The 16,909-nt window shown below is 40.4% G+C and overlaps 1 protein-coding gene and 1 long non-coding RNA gene across 3 annotated transcripts; one reads left to right on the forward strand and one right to left on the reverse strand.

Moving 5' to 3' along the window:
* The first annotated feature begins 596 nt into the window (after positions 1 to 596).
* On the forward strand, positions 597 to 16,530 carry mycbpap (mycbp associated protein). 2 transcript variants are annotated; one of them, XM_030416653.1, is made up of 19 exons: positions 597 to 780; positions 1,956 to 2,074; positions 2,223 to 2,343; positions 2,732 to 2,838; positions 3,359 to 3,542; positions 4,229 to 4,317; positions 4,509 to 4,659; positions 5,988 to 6,103; positions 9,237 to 9,361; positions 9,700 to 9,808; positions 10,556 to 10,748; positions 10,896 to 11,083; positions 11,177 to 11,323; positions 12,774 to 12,872; positions 13,054 to 13,178; positions 13,318 to 13,445; positions 13,524 to 13,672; positions 15,415 to 15,588; positions 16,360 to 16,530. In XM_030416653.1, exons 1-19 carry the CDS (start codon positions 738 to 740, stop codon positions 16,447 to 16,449), a joined length of 2,457 nt encoding a protein of 818 aa, XP_030272513.1. In that variant the 5' UTR covers positions 597 to 737; the 3' UTR covers positions 16,450 to 16,530. The 2 variants fall into 2 exon arrangements, with proteins under 2 accessions (XP_030272513.1, XP_030272427.1); XM_030416567.1 differs by having other exon boundaries at positions 598 to 789.
* Positions 1,088 to 1,746, reverse strand: LOC115581616 (uncharacterized). The gene is made up of 2 exons (XR_003984052.1): positions 1,604 to 1,746; positions 1,088 to 1,389 (listed from the first exon to the last, which is right to left on the reverse strand). It is a non-coding gene; the product is annotated as an uncharacterized LOC115581616 (long non-coding RNA).
* Positions 16,531 to 16,909: the final 379 nt, after the last annotated feature.

Raw genomic sequence — 16,909 nt, forward strand, 5'->3', positions numbered from 1 at the left:
TAATAATAAAAACAACAACAACAACAACAACAACAACAACAACAACAACAAAAAACCAATAATCATAACAATGACAATAACAACAACAACAACAACAATAATAATAATAATAATAATAATAATAATAATAATAGTAATAATAATAATGTTGTTGTTGTTGTTGTTGTTATGAAAATTATGTCAGTTTGGAAGACTTGTTCTAGTTTGCTGTTTGGCTGATGTAGAACATGAGAATGTGGTTGTACACGGAGATAATTATGAATAGATATTTTTAAAAAATCACATTTGAAGATTAAGATTGCAACATTTAGACTGCAGTTACCCGGAGAAAGCACGGTCGATGAGAGTGAAAAGCTCTTTATTAAGATAAACTATTTGTTTTTCCATCAATGCATTTGGAAAGTCACGATTTCATACATGCTGTTTCTCTTTTCATTTTTTAACATGCAGTTAACTGATGATACAGTATTTTGGTGTTTACGTGTTTTCATGCATGCACGTTGGCATGACAGAGAGAGAGAGAGAGAGAGAGAGAGAGAGAGAGAGAGAGAGAGAGAGAGAGAGAGGGAATAAAAGAGAGAGGGCATCCTTTGCTCCGCCGTTGTGGAGCGTCCGTTGCCATGGTTACGGTACACTACACTACACTAGCAGTTAGCTTGCTCGTTTAGCACTGATAACTTTCGCTAGGCTACACAACTTTAGCTGCTAACTACTGTTTTTAACGACTTTTAGACGAAATGAGCCGCGGTGAATCACCAAGGAAGGAGTTAGGACTTGCAGGTCAGCCAGGTCAGCTACAACCACGAGTCTCTGTACTTCAACTCTGTCTGTCTTTCTGTTTGGAGGCTAACGTTGCATTAAGTGTTAGCCTCACTGCCATTAACCAACCTGCTCCTCCTCTTTAAAGTGGTATTCCGTTATCAATAATGCAGTCAAGTAAAATCCCAACGGCTTTATCATCAAAATAGGCCTAAATATCCACGTAGGCCATTTGTCATGCATGGGAGATTAATATATAAAGCGATATATTCACTTTTAACTAGGCTACTACTTCTAGCTACTAGAACATCTTAATCATACATACCGGTACATCGAAGTATATTTATTGATTATAATCTGTGATGAGATTATGCAGGTAAAGTTACTGGTAAAGTTATTTAATGAAACAAACTGGACCTTGTCAAAACCTCTAAAATATCCAGAGCAGACAGAGAGACAACTGCATGACTGAGAACCTTCATCAACTTATCTAATACATGTTAAAATGTAGCTCAATACAGTATTTAAGAGCAGTATCTTTGTAAATGCAGCTCGCCTACTAAGATGTCTTCCACAACTGTTTTCATATAGTCAGCTCAGGAGGCAACACATCCCTGCTTCTGTGGATGCCTGGAACCAGAGGAAGGATAACCAAACTTTAAATCAGAAAATACGTCAGTATCATGGGCATAGACTGTTTGCAAAGATGTATTAAAACGCTGTAGCAATTTCTTTCCTCAAAGGCCAAGGGCATCTCTTGCCTCCAGTGAAGCAAAGCACTCATCTAACAAACTGAAATGAGTCTGCAATTGAAAACATGCAGGAAACAAAGTGAAACACTTACAAAAAGCCAAGGACTCATGATGGTTGTTGCTGTGGCCATGGAAACCATAATCAGGCCTGGCGTGAAAAAGAGAAATTAACAGAATTGCATAACCATGTCAGTGTTCCAGGGTTTTCACTTTGGCTCAGTGTGTGTGTGTGTGTGTGTGTGCTTGTGCACAATGAAAGTTGAACCTCTTTTCACTTTCGGCAGGTTAAAATCAGGACATTACTAATGAACAACATGAATCATAATAGTTTGTTTTTCGAGATACAGAGAGAGAGAGACAATACTTTTCAGTATTCTAGCACCCAGTTTGTCATAACCTGTTAGTCACACACACACTCTGTTGTCATATTCTTTCCTCCAAAAGACAAGAAATCAGAACCATCAGAGGAGGTGTACATTCTGGGTGATGACCAGTCCAAGAATTCCACTCTTAAAGGCGAGGATTCCCAGGCTCTGGCTGTTCAAGCCCCCGACCTTAAGAAAGTAAACCTACTTCACTCACATGCACTAATTTATTTATAAGACGATTATTTTGCTGCCTAAATGCATTATAAATCTTGTGTGTGTGACATCAAGGTACTCTCTTTTAAAGCAGTAGTATATGTAACTTAGTATATGATTATGACCGCAGCTTCATATACCAAGGCCACCCAAGAGCCGTCAAAGACCAGCGCTCATGGCTCGTACGCATAAGGCACAACCAACTCATCCATTGAACCTGGACCATGACTCTCTACCTCCAGACTGCACAGGTTAATTGTTTTCCTTCGTCCTCATGGATAATAACATACTGTACAGTCGCATATGAGATAAGAAAAGTAATCTCAGTCATAATATGCATTCTTATAGAAATTAATTCACCCAAAAATGTTAATTCAGTCTTTATCTTCTCACCCTCATGCCGATGGAATTCGGGTGAAGTTTTGTAGTCCACAAAACATTTCTGGAGCTTCACCGCAAAACAGTGTTTGCAGCTCCACAAAATGTTTAGTGGACAGCAAAATGGCAGACGTTTGCATCAGCATGGGGGTGAGTAGATAATGACTGAAGTTTCATGTTTGGGTGAAATGTTCCTATAAGGCTAAAATTGCTTGTACTTCTGTTTCTTGTATTGTTTCTTCCACGCTCTTCTCTTTTCAGGGTCAGAATGGCTTCGGTTTGATGACCAAGGCATGATTCTTCCACATTGCATCCTGGGTAGTTTAGAGGATTTCCGATGCTATCTGGAGGCCAAGGAGATGACAGAGGTGCTTTCAGAACACATACACTGTAATGGGTGAACATTTAAAAAGACAATTCATTTTGAAAATATAGTATTTAAATTAAAAAAAAAATCAAACAATGGCAGTTGAGGCTCTGCAAAACTAACAAATAGCATTGCAATTGATGATTGTTTTCATTATTGACGATTTGGCCAATCGTTGTCAACAATTAATTGATTAATCTCTGAAATTATAAGAGATCACAATTTATCTGTGCCCATATTTCTTCTTCTGTCCATCCAACAGCCCAAAACACAAAGTCTAGTCTGTCATAAATGACAGAGAAAGGCAGCAAATTCTCAAGTTACACAAGCTGCAACTACTTAATATTAGACATTATTGCTTGAAAATTGATTGAAACTAGATAGTTACAGATATCATTTTATTTCAAACAACTAATCAGTGAATCTTGGCAGCCCCACTAACAACTGCACTTGAAGATTAATTCAAATAATAAATGAATTAATCACCTCTGGTTCCTTACATCCTCCCTTCCACTGTCCAGTTGTTAACGCGAATACCAAAGTCCCAGAGAGATCTACCATCAGAGACCCCAGGGTGGCCTCCCTCTGAGGCTGTGGAAAATGAGCGTGGGCTCACCTCTGGCCACAGAAACATCCAGAGTAATGCCCTGCAGCGTTGGGACACACATATGATGCAGCGCAGACGTCAGCAGGGCCTCTTATCTGGTGAGATGATTAGAGAGCACAGCGATCTGCACCAGAGAGAGATCAATTTAGTATCGTTATAACAGCCTTAACCTGAACACAACAGCAGGAAACATGAGAGCAGCCACAATAAACTCTCTTACCTGAATTTGTATTAACATTAGCTGAACTAGTGAACTGATCCGAACCACGAGCATTATATAACAGAAAACATACTTGTACCTGAATCAGGTGTTTATTTACAAACCTCATGCATGCATAATCTCAAAATAGGTGTCTCATTTCAGGCAATTAAAGCAAAATTATGTAGAAATTGGCCTTTTAAATTTTACGCGATTTGGCGCGCCCCACAGTTTCTGAGTGCTACACCACTGTCGTAAATACAAATCAGGTTTATAACCACTTGTGAGACGTTATGTAGGTGCTAACTACAAACACAACTCATTAAATCATAACAATGTAATGTGGTGAAAACATGTACGTTGAAGTAAACACGTATGTAATGCCTGATGGGGGGGCGGAGTGGCTGTTGCAACGCTGTGCCATAAAAATGATTTTGAAGCTGAAGGTATAAAAGTTGCATAATGTTGCTTTAAAGAGCACGCTTTTTGCTCATGTTAGATACATATTTAATTCACTCAGTGTGCATTAATGTCTTACCACTGTCTCTGTTCTTTCTGCTGCTCTTTTCATTGTCATCGTTGAAGGCTTGCTCGACAGGCCAGTCGAAAACTTACTGATGAACCATGCCAACCGTTTCAGAGAAACTCAGGAGCAGAGGGAATTTCTAATCCAAGTAATGCCACTCATCCACTCTGGATATGTGTAACAAACATTTGCTTTCTCTGGTCCACTTTGTCTTTAGTCATCTGTCGGACTCATTTCTCATACTTGCTACTGTTCTCCAATCGCTAAAAGCTCTAAAGCTCTGTTCTCATTTTCTCTGAAGCGTTTTCAGTCACTCGTGCCTTTTCTTTTCTGTCTTAGGGTCACCCTGTGAGCAGTGACTTTGGGAATCTCCCCCAGTGTTCTGGAGATGATATGGGAGCCATCACAGCCACTCTGCCGCAGACAGAGAAGAGCAGATGGGAACCTGTCACACACATGGCAGATCCAAGCAGCATACACCAGGAATCAGGTACACGCGGACGCCTACAGTACACCGTGTTGCATCTTTGTTCTTCCGCCTTGTTCTTGAACGCGTGCCTTTTGAAAACTAGCGGTGTCCAAAAAAAAAAAGAAAAACACTGTGTGAAGTGACAGTTAAGCAGTCCACTTCTCCCTCTGATGACACATTTTTAATAATCACGCTTGGCATCAAGTAACCTGACGTGCCAGATGGTTTGTTACACCATCTGGGAAACCGTCCTTGTAAAAATCCTTGGCAGGTGATTGGATGAACCATCTGTCTATCACAAGTTATCAGTCTAATTTCAACCAGTCAGATCAACAGTGGGAAAGCACTCACCTCTCTGCTAACCTCTTGAAGAGAGCAGTTGCTTCTCTCACTGGCCAACTCATCACGCCTAGACCATGACCATAGATGCCAGAAGTTCCTCATAGGATGCAGATTGGTCTGAACAACTGTTGCTGTTTTTACATGGACCCTATTATACCGAATAATAGCTCAGCCTGAATGAAATATTGCCTCATCTAACCACTGTCATAATCCATTCATTAGGAAAATATTACTGCCTAGTAACCATGTAATAGTTTATCTGATGCTTTCCTTCTGGTTGGAATTAAAGTATTCACGTGGGTTTAGCATGAGGTGACATTGCTTTAAGAAGGGAAAGAAACATTGGCAGTTGCAAATCAGAACTGGTAAGTGGTCGTGTGACTTTTTTTTTTTTATAAGTCTTAAAAGATTTAAGGATTGCAGATCGCCTTGATGGTCAGAGAGGCTTGAAACTAACATGTTGTTCAAACAATTGTTAAAGAAAAATTAACGAAGCAACAATCCACTGAACCAGAAATGCAAATATTGATTTCAGGTCATGATGTGGTTCCATTTTGAAAATTGTATTAACAGGCAGAGAAAATGAATCAATAAATTGCATTTTCTCATTTTTGGCAGATGAGATTGCTTCACAGCAGGCAGAACACATCAGCACACAGCACATCTTATCTCATCACTTTATCACGTGCCCACATAACCACTTAAATGGTTATGGGGGGCCTCACATCTAGATGATATAAAATAGCACTGAATAAATATTGACCATATGTGACCGTTGTGGTTTGGTCACAAGCCTGTAAAGATGGATTAAGAGACCACCTGATAACATGATCTTTAAAATCCAGCAACTTCACACGATAAGGGCGATCCCAAAATATCTACCAAGAGGATTGTTAAAATCAGGAGAAGGTAATGCAACCTGAACTGGATGTGAATGTTTGCATCCAAACAAGAAAAGACACTGAGAGCTACTGTGTTCACAGTGTCGGAAATGTTTCATCCTGCAGGAGGAATTTGTGCTGAGACTCTGCGCCTGGACTCTCGGACTTTGGACCAGAGTGAGCACATGCAGTACCAGTGCCAGGAGCTTGGAGAGGTCCTTCAGGACGTAGACAGCAAAAAGGTAACACAAGCATTGATACTTTAACTGTGAATGCTGCTTTGGCTCAGTAGCACTTCAAGTTCATACAACTGGTCCTATTATACCTTATTAATCGGCCCCTGTATTAAACTCAACAGTATGTTTTGAGGTATTACCACCAGGATTTCTCAGCATAATCAGTGATAATTAATACATGCAATGTATTATTTACTCTCCAGTACAAAACAGGTTGTTGTGATAGAAAGTTGTAGCTTGATGACATTTTCAAAAGGCATGGGGAATTATCAAAGAGAGCCATCTTCACCCCACCTTTTTAGGTTGTATTAAATTTATTATTATTATTAGTAGTAGTAGTAGTAGTAGTAGTATTAGTAGTATTATTATTATATGATCATATTTTGACAAATTGACACTATCAAAAGTGTGCCAAATCAGCTATTAGCAGTTCCTTAAAAAAAACTTAGAAACATCAATCTGTGTTCAGATTGGATTTTACAACTCCCATGCCATCTTTGTGAGACTTTTATGTAATTGGTTGGTGAGAGGTTTTCAACTACCTTAACTGCCCCCATGGGTTGTGCGTCAAAGCCACTGCTGCAGCTGCAGCTCTCCTTGTTTTCAGAGCAGTGTTATGCAGCTCCCTGCATCTCTTACCTCACAGTTTGAAAACCTCTCATCTCACCTGAAAGTTATTATGCCACAATCCAAATTAAAATTATTCAGATTTATACGTTTTTTTCATTTCTTTTAAAGGTGCAGTATGTAATCATTTTAGTGTAAAAGTTCAGCCATTTAAATCAATAAAATTAACAACTGGGTACGCAAAATTATAGTTGTCTCTACTACATTTTGAGGCAAATGTTTTACTCCACTACATCAGTTTCCCCCTATATGCATTTTGCTCTGGATTTTTAGCAGTGGTATTTAAGATCATTTAGATTCAACAAATAAGTTTCAGCATTGTGCCACTTCATTTTTTGTTTTTTTAAGGCTTATGATAAATATGAAAGAAGATTAAGCCGAAAATTAACAAAATTATTTACTTTGTTTCTGCCCAGTTCAAGGCACATTTGTACAATGATCTGGTCTCAGCAGATGCCTTGAATCTGTTGATTGTTATGTCATTTGTAAGAATGAGACTCATTTTGTAAGTCTCAATCTGTCATGTTGTTTTGTTTTTTTTCAAAAATCTCACCAGTTGTCACCATTTTAAAGGGTTATTCTTCAACATTTTTCGGCACGCCCCCCGAACCCCTCTTGTGTTGCTAGCTTACCGACTCAGAGGAAAGCTGCTACAAAATAATCTAGGGGAAACACTGACTACATAAAATATTTTTTCATCTGCAATTGGATAGAAAAAAGATTCTGATTATCAGAAAAATGCCTCATATCAGATCTGATAATTTGCAAGGTCAATAATACCACCGCCAAACCATCACTTAGTATACAGTTTATACATACTTGTAAATGCATGTTCGTAATTTCAGATCTAGATTGCACATCGACACAACAGCTGAGTCATCGGACCAATTGTCCAACCACACATCACGCTGAAGCTGGTCACACCCTCAGGACACTCTGTCTCTAGATGCTGGAGCTGCTCATGATCAGTTTCTTCACAACAGCTTGTGAACACCCATCATCGGCCACACTGTTCTTGGTTTTCTGTACATGGAACAAACTGCATCACACGGGCAAGGCAGACAAGCAAATGTACAAGCACGCCCACGCGTATACACACTTTCAGGCATCAGGGCGAAAACACACACAGAAGGCTGGTCACAATACTGTGGCGAATATGTGATGATGTAATTTGATTACCTGTAAAACACGCACATGCGTAATGAGATAGTAAATGAAGCACCATGGTATAAACACTGTGTTTAAATTTATCCTAACACAGCAACGGTACAGTTATGAAATCTGGAGCGTGACCACTCATAGAGTAGCACTGCTAAGGTCTGTGGACTACAGAGCCCAAGAGAACGGACCAAACGTGCCTTACTGCTCTGTCTGCATCACAATGACTCCATCATTGTGTTTACTGGCGTAAACACAAATCTGCGCTTCTTTGCACAGCCAGTTCCCAATAAATCTTATTAACACTCCAAGGAACAGGTGCTGATGATGGGAAGGCTTATTCAAATGACTTCCTCTCACTATTTCTCTTTCTCTTTACACACACACCCCCCCGAACACACACATATTTGACATAAGAGGAATTGGTAGCCATGTGTTCTGTCATGCTGGGGGCTCGTGATGCTGAGGTGATGTGAGTTCTGAAGTGCCTTCTGACTAACACACAGACAGAGACGGATTGTCCTGTCAGCAGCCGACTTGTCTGTTGCTTTGTTGCAGACAAAAAGTGAGACAAAAAGCCCAGTGGAAGGGAGGAGAGAAAGGAAATCAAGTCACGAGTGCTTCTCAAAACTGTGGAGAAGTTTGAAATACAGGAGAAATTAGCGGTGTCGTGATTCTCCAAATCTAAGAGTCGATCCGATTTTTTTAATTATTTTTTTTCAACACTGATGGCTATGATACTGTTAGACTATCGGATTTGAATTTGTAAAGATCAACAGATCACTGGTTTTATGACCTTAAACCCTGTCATTTACATTTAAAATTATTGTTTTAAGGTGCGATATGTAATTGTTGTTTTACACCTGCAGCTTGACTTTGTCCTGGTGACCTTTTGGAGCAATACCCTTCATCTAACTGTCTGATTGAGTTTTACTGAGTACATTGACTCAAGTACTATACTTAAGTACAATTTTGAGGTTCATGTACTTGAGTATTTCCATTTTTCTGCAACTTTATACTTGTTTCTAAGTATTTTGGAGGAACATGTTGCACTTTAACTCCTCTGCATTTACTTGATAACTTTAGTTATTATTTACTTAACATATTTCAGTCTGCATCTGAGTCAATTAGCACATTTTATAGTGTATTTATTTTAGCAGCAATCTGAATAAACTCTGATTCCAATAATCCGAAAAATGCTGAATATTTCCTAATTTTCTCTCCGGCTGTACTGCCTGGATATGAGAGACCAGGACATACATACATATCTATGGAAGTTGGACTAAAAATGACTGTGGCTATTGCTGTTCAACTACAGGAATCAGCTGACCTGTCTGTGTCACTTTGATTACAGGCTATCAATGCACTGGAGGCGATTGGCTCCGGCAAGCCATGTACTTTTGTCACACTGTGTCGTAGTCCCTCACTGGAGAAGGAAGAAGAGGAGAGGGAGTACAAGGAGACGAAGAAGGAGAACCTGTGAGGAAAAAAATATGTTTGCCATACTTTCTAACAAGAATTACATTTTTCTAATTGTGATAAGTGAAAACTGGGCCAATAATGCTGCTTTTTATACACACATTTATGTCAATATGTGATTGGGTTTGGAACTGTTGGACAAAAGGAGCAATTCAGACAATCTGGAAAACTGGGATTAGCATTTTTTCATCCTTTTTTTAAACCAATTATTGACTCAACAGTTAATCGATGACGAAAATAAGCATTAATTGCAGCAGCTGAATTGGGACACTGATAATAATAACATACATATTCGTATTGTCTAACTTGTGGCACCTCTATCTCCCTGTTGTCCTCAGTGATCCACTTGCACAGTATGATGATGTTTGGTCAGATGCTCTACCCTTTCCTGCCTTGAGGTTCTGTGGTCTGCTTGCTCCCTGGACTGGAAACTCTACCACTAACCAGGTACAGAACGTCCTTTAAACATCTCAAACCCTGACGTCTGTGCGGCACATTCTCAGATTACTTACTTAATTTTCCTATTCCCAGTTCAGTCAAAGACAACACTTTCTCCATGTTTACCTGTTGTCTTAATAAATTCAGTATAATCTGCTTTTCCGCAGCATTTGTTCCTTCAGTACTTGTTTCACTGCTTGATATTAAAGGAACAGCACATCCAAAAAAATACAAAAATCAGTCATTATCTACTCACCCCTACTTCATTGGAAAGTTGGGTGAGGTTTCATAGTCTCGTTTTATAGTATAAGAAAACAATTACAATGGCTTCATTCAGCTTGTCCAGGGTATTCCGAGTATCCAGAAGCGCCGAGGTGGATTTGTTGAGTGCATCTTAACATCACTCAGGATTAAAGAAGAAATGACTGGAATTGATTGAAGCCTTTTTTTCCTTTGGTGGGTTAAAAGTGAAACTTACTGGTGGGCCCCAGTCAAAGAAGAAACACCCAAAGTGTCATTTTCCTGCCCAAAGCGTCATGCCTGTCATGCCTGTCATGCCTGTCATGCTCTGATGAAAAACAAGTAGTAACTGGGGATTCTACATATTGAAAGATCATTCTCACCCCACAACATGTAAAAACAGTATACACAGTAATGTATATAAAATGTTTGTATAATTATGTTTTCGAATCAGAGTATGAAAACATAATTTTCATCAAAACAAGAAACTCTCTTTCTCTTACGCCCGTGGATCAGGGAGAAGTGGGAATCAGTGCCACAGTAATCTTTGAGACCCTGACTGGAGAAATTGCCACAACCCACCTGGAGCTCCACAATGAGGGCAGCACAGCTATCTACTACAGCTGGCAGCAGCTTCTCCTGCCATGCCACTTTCCTAACCTGCGGTCACAAAGAAAGACTCTGTGCTTCCATTTCAACTCCTCCTCTGGTAACAAACACACACAATCTGACACCTGCTGGCACCACTCTTACGTCAGGCGTTGTTTGTCCCTGTGTCAGCCCGTCACCCTGCGTCTTTCAACCGGTACTCAACCAGCCTCTCTGTTTTTCATTTTGCTCCCCCCCCCCATCCAAGATGTGATCCTTCCAGGTGATACCAAGCGGATGGTGTTCATATTTAAATCAGAGACGCCGGGCATCAAAACTGAACTGTGGCAGCTCAATACCCACCCTGTGTTGCTGCAAGCAGCCTCCATACAGGTCACATTAAGGGGAGTGTCGCTGTACCAGGACAAAACTGCAGACCAGAGACTCTTCCTGGAGGTGCTGTACAACTAAACTGTGTGTCTGCTGTTTACGGTTTTTGCACAAACAAACACCCATTTGTGTTTTTGTCTGTGTTTCTTGTGTGTGCAGACGAAACTGGAAAAGATAGTGGCAGTGAAACAGTGTCGGTCGATTGTGTATGAGATGCTACAGGGGGTCCACAGCCCAGAGAGACCCAGTTCTCCTGCAGAACTCTACATCACTGAAGAGCAAGAGTTTTTAAGCAAAAACCCCAAGGTAATTCAACCCCTCTTTCAGTGATCAGTGACATCGTGGTCTTATTTTGTGCAGACCCTCCTTGGAGTTTGTATAAAATATAAATATGACCAGTGTTGTCTACAGAGCATGACACCACACAATTTGTCATTTTTGTTTCACGTGTAATTTGAGACACTTTGCTAATCGCGCATCTGGGTGGCCTGGTTTCATGTGTCGCCGATGTGTCAGACATCTCTCATTGTTTAATGCCCATTATGGCTGCCCCTTCGCAACCTGCTGTTAAGGATTTCTGTTCTGTTCTTTTCCGTTCATTTTGTTTGCCACAGTCATATTACTGGCATCGTAATTCATGACAGCTCATTAAACTATAATAGATCATAACTGCTCATTTCTTAAATCAGCCACTAGTGGCTCTGCACTGTATGGAGGGAAACATAAAGAGTTTATGTTGCCATGGCAGTACAATATGAACTTGGTTTTAAGTGGGAGGCTGATTAGTTTGATCTAGTGAATATAGAGCTAGTGAATAAGTCTTGCCAGCTACATTAGACAAGAAGAAAAAAAAATTCTCTGTTTAGCAAATTTTTACAGGATGGGCCCAGCATACTGTCCTGTCTAACAGTAGTTAGATAGCTTGCATTAGTGATGTTGACATCAGCTAGAGTTATTGACCTTAATATTAACTGTGGTATGCAATGTGAGTTCAAGTCTACTGTAGCTGGATCAATATATAATTCTCCATATAATTATGGAGCTTTCACAATTATCTGCAAGAAGGAAGTAAATCATTTGTCACCTTTATTAAGGTTGTCCCAGCACTGTGTAGAGGTTTAAATCCAGACCAAATCTCTTCTTATACTTTGACCAACAGATATTTTAGTTATAGGGTGGTAGATGCTGCGAGTGAGCAGGCTAAGAGGTTGGTAAAACCTTGGGTTGAACACACACATGTTTACTACGACAAGAAAAAATACCAGTTTATTAATACATGAGAAGATGCAAGGACCGACATTGGGCAGTACCTCTGTTGAACGTTAAGAGGGGAAAATATTTACCGGGGGTAGGTAAATATGGCAGAAAGCAGTAGACATGGAGGGAATGATTGGAAACAACATTGGAAAGTGTAAGCCAACATCAAAGGTAAAATATTATCTCTTATTATAGCCCATCTCACCTGTAATTGGAATATTGGGTGACCCTTCTTTTCAAAATCACGTCTGTCCTCATCAAATATTAGGACGATTACAGCTCTCTTAGCTGTTGGTCATATTACACCACAAAAGGCGGCACACATATTTCTTCTCTTCCCTTGTGGGGAGAATAAAAAATAATGACATGCATTATAGTTGCAAGAGGAGCATAACTAACAATGGCAATTATCATTCTGGAGCGTGACAGCGAGTTCAGTTTATTGGAGTCATGTGGTCACATGTTCATGCTTTTGTTACTGCTTCATAAATTATTTTAGTTGCAGTACCGTGATCAGCCAGTGGAGGACCTGAAGAGGTTGTGGCGGGAGGTGAAGCCAGGACACATCTGGGACCTCTCTGTTAATACACTGCAACAGGTACAGATGATATGTAAATGTTTCAATAGACAGTATGTGTAGCAGTAAATAAAGCTGATTTATCCGTTAAGCAGGTCATAGTCATTGAATGCACTGTGTACCCATATGTACATTTTTATTTCATGATGAGGCATCAGAGATGTAACATATTTGTCCATTCTTCTGTTCCTCTCTACGTAAGGTTGTGTTGTCCCTGCCCGAACCAGAGTCAGCTCAGGAAAAGGGCCTTGCCCAGCTCAACTCTCTGCTTCTGCAGCTTTGTGATCCTACTGAATCGACACATCATCTAACAACAGCCGCTGTGGGGTGAGGCACCAACACACATAAGTCATGTAGCATCTCCGTTGTAACATCTTGACTGCTTTATACACACACCCAAGCTCCTCAGTTGCACACACAGTGTAGTAAACCTACAGGTTATGGTGGTGTGTGGTGCCCCCTGCAGGCAGCAGCTGTGGAGGAAACTGCTAGACATGATGGTTACTCAGGCAATGTGGCTCAGAAACCTGCTGGGCCTTCCAGAAAAAGACACATGGATCGATGAGGAGGAGGAATTCCAAATCTCTGATGCTGGTGAGGCTCAGACTTTCTTTTAAGACATGGGAGGATTTTCGGATTCATGCTGCTCACTTCTGTGTTATTACATCACAGATATGGCCGACAGCAAAGACGATGACGATAAGAAGAGTGAGAAAAGGGGGGGAGCAGCTGCTAAAGAGGAACGGAGGGGGTCGAGGTCGAGATTTAAAGATGTCAACAAAGGAGAGTCCAAGTCAGCGACAAGTGAAAAATCACTGGAGGTAAAGGGAATGTAAATGTGTTCCTGTAGCCCAATCATACAATACAGAGATGGGACAAATATTTTGCCACTCAGTGGAAGCCGATGCTAAAGTATTTAGATTATGAGCATGAATGAAATATCATGTATTGTAAGACACAACACATCACTTCAGCTGGGTGTCAAGAATCACCACTTCAAACAAGCCACCTACTGCCTGGTTCTCATTAATGCACACACCTACAATGTTATGTCATATAGGCCAGTTTTCTGAAACAAAGTAATGGAGGGGCACTTTTTGCCACAAAATGCAACTGTGAAACCAGTATTTTTAGTGTTCTAGACTAATTGATGCACATTCAGGATACAGGGTAAATGGTAATTTATTGGTCATGATACAACACAAGGTTGCAGAATGAAAGGAAAATTTTTAAACTCCCTCATGCTACTCAAGTTACAGAACTAATACATACAGTTATGTATGTACAAATATACGTCAACATGCAGTGCATCTTTTGAATCTGTGACAGGGTGTATGTCAGCAGCAGCAACATGATGGTGATGATAATGTGGTCGGCATCTTCATATTAAAAGATTGACATCTGGGAAACACTGTCCACAAGCTGTGACTGTGTGTGAGCACCAAGCATCGATGTTACAAACACAGAGTCCACCTGTCCTCGTCCAGCAGGTGTAGTCCTGCGCTCTTTCGGCTTAGTACACGGTCCACCCGCAGGCCGCAAAAGTTTGATCCGCGATGTTGTGGTTGGGACATTCTCTGTGGGCACAATAGTCTCTGATTTCATGTTGTTTTGCAAGAAATTCCTGGGAGCAAGTGTGTGTTCAGTGGTGTGTGTGTGTGTGTGTGTGTTTGTGTGTGTGTGTATGTGTGTTGCGGTGCTTTTTCCCCCAGAGAAACCCTAGTAGTATTCTAGTGTGGCCAATCATGTCTTTGCAGTGTGACTGGGCGGGTGAGATAATGTGTAAAAAAATGTCACTTACAGCAGCCGTTCATTTCAATGCGGATGATTGTTTTCCTGCACCTATCCTCATTACAGACAGCCACTTTGCATCGTCCTATTCACAAATCTGAATTTCAGCAACTTTTCATAGTCAGCACAAAGACTGAGAATATTAATGAGGAGGCTGACTGTGACATTCAAATAGACACAAGATGTTGCATCCTGGTAGCAGAAACAACCCCTTTTGGTCTTTCTTGGACGTGTAAGATCTCACTTCTGATGGTTCTATTGTCAGCCATCAAAGGCAGAAAAAAAGGGATTTGATATTAAATTTAGAAATAGGCTGGAGATGCAGTTTTGTCCATATTTTGCTGAGTGATTTTCTCCTCTGTGTGATTGTTGAGTCATGGTAGGTACAGCCTTATTACTCACAGGGTACCATGGTAACTGAGCACTGCGTGAAAACGTGCACCTGCTCTCCAATTGTGCGCCTAGGGTGTGAATTAATAGCACTCGGACTTGTCCAAGCCATCTGTGGTGCACGCGCTCAGACAAACACTTACACACGCACACACACACACACACACACACACACACACAGCTATATGTTAAGTCAAGCAGCACAGTACATAACAAACGGCCTGAAGCATGTGGGAGGTCATTTCAATTACATATGACGCACGCATCCACTTATCAGCCAACCCAGTGTCAACTCCACAGCGAATACTCCACCGCCATTCATCTGCAGTTCACACCAACATCTTTCTCTCTTTCTAACTCTGTCCGTCTTCTATCTGTCCAGGATGGCAGAAAGAAGGGCAAAAGAAGGGATGAAGCGGGGAAACACACTACGAAGAAGCAAGTGCAGGAATCGGCCTTGCTGACCGACACTCTCGCTGTGTGTCCACAAACTCCTGATGACCCAAACGTTGAGCCGGAGCTGATGGTCGTTTACACAAGGCTCCTGCACAGAAAGGCAAGTCTTTTTATTTGTCTTTTCATGCAGTATTTTTTTTTTCCCTCCAATTTTTCAGGACACCAATTTCGAGCACCACTCAACCTGTGAAAAGACTGCACATTTGTCAGAAACTGAAACTTTCTCTGAACTTTTATTTCTTTACATTCTGTTGATGAATAATTTTTGAATACTTTAAACTAAAATTCTTACATATTGCACTTGTCCTGGATATTTCCCTTTAACCCGGATGCGCACAAAACATTTATTGGGTCCATTCTGGGCCATGATCCATTGTCCATACAAGTTTTGTGGAAATCCGTTCAGTAGTTTTTGTGAAATCCTGTTCACAAACCAACACAGACAGGGGTGAAAACATAACCTACTTAGCGGATTCAAATGTCTGGAGGAGTTTTCGACAGTGTGTTGTTGTTAAGATGTCATCAAGATCATCTCAGGTTAGGTTTGTGACTTGCATTACAGGAGGAGGTGGATGTTAAAAAGAAGTGGCCATTTAGACGCTATCCTCCTGCAACTGTAGGAACCAGTTTCTTTTCAGCTTTGATCTATATTAGTGATTAAACTAGTAGTATTATACTAGTGATTACAAGTCAGATCGTCTCAGCCAGTGTTACTAATTTTTACCTTTCTTTGATTTTTATAATATCTCTCTTGTGTCCCCTGAGTACTCGTTTAGATTCTCCCAGAGTCCTACATCCCTTGAATACATATATATATATATATATATATATATATTATATTAATGCACATATATTTCTATCTATCTGGCAGGTTTATGCTCTGATGGAGGACCTGGTGGACAACATGTGTGACCTGCTTGATGAGCCTAATGAGGGAGATGAACAGGACACACACTTTTAGGAGGCAGGCACAGGAGCTGAACAATTTATATATATATATATATATTTATATATATATACACAAAATGTACTAAAATGTGTCACATAGATATCTCTGTTTTTACTAATATTGTTCAATAAAACTCTTTGTTGCTCTGGCACAATGGATCTGGAGTAACGTTTGTTCATCAGTGTTATTTAACTCTTTCACACTCATCAGTGCAGAAAAATTATTCAGCTTTTGAAGTCGAAGTACTAATAAGACTGTGGAATACTCCACTACAAGTTAAAGTCCTGCGTATCCAAACCATACATCAGCACACCGTACTCATTGTGCCGTAAAATGCTCATTGATACTGTTTCACTATTATATCTGATGTTTTTGGATGTGTGTTTCATTTGACTGCTGGAGTTATTTGAGGTTGAGCTCATTTCAAAGGTTAACTCCTGACCCCGCTGAGGGTCCTGACCCCCAGGTTGAG

Source organism: Sparus aurata, chromosome 1 (assembly GCF_900880675.1).
Source record: "Sparus aurata chromosome 1, fSpaAur1.1, whole genome shotgun sequence".
In the NCBI taxonomy this organism is placed as follows: domain Eukaryota; kingdom Metazoa; phylum Chordata; class Actinopteri; order Spariformes; family Sparidae; genus Sparus; species Sparus aurata.

Bases quoted from the DNA above. Each gene is read 5' to 3' on its own strand.
- mycbpap (XM_030416567.1), top strand. From the start codon at position 738: ATGAGCCGCGGTGAATCACCAAGGAAGGAGTTAGGACTTGCAGGTCAG. The intron at 2,075-2,222 runs GTAAACCTACTT...TTATGACCGCAG, and splicing joins AAGCCCCCGACCTTAAGAAA to CTTCATATACCAAGGCCACC. The intron at 9,809-10,555 runs GTACAGAACGTC...CCCGTGGATCAG, and splicing joins GAAACTCTACCACTAACCAG to GGAGAAGTGGGAATCAGTGC.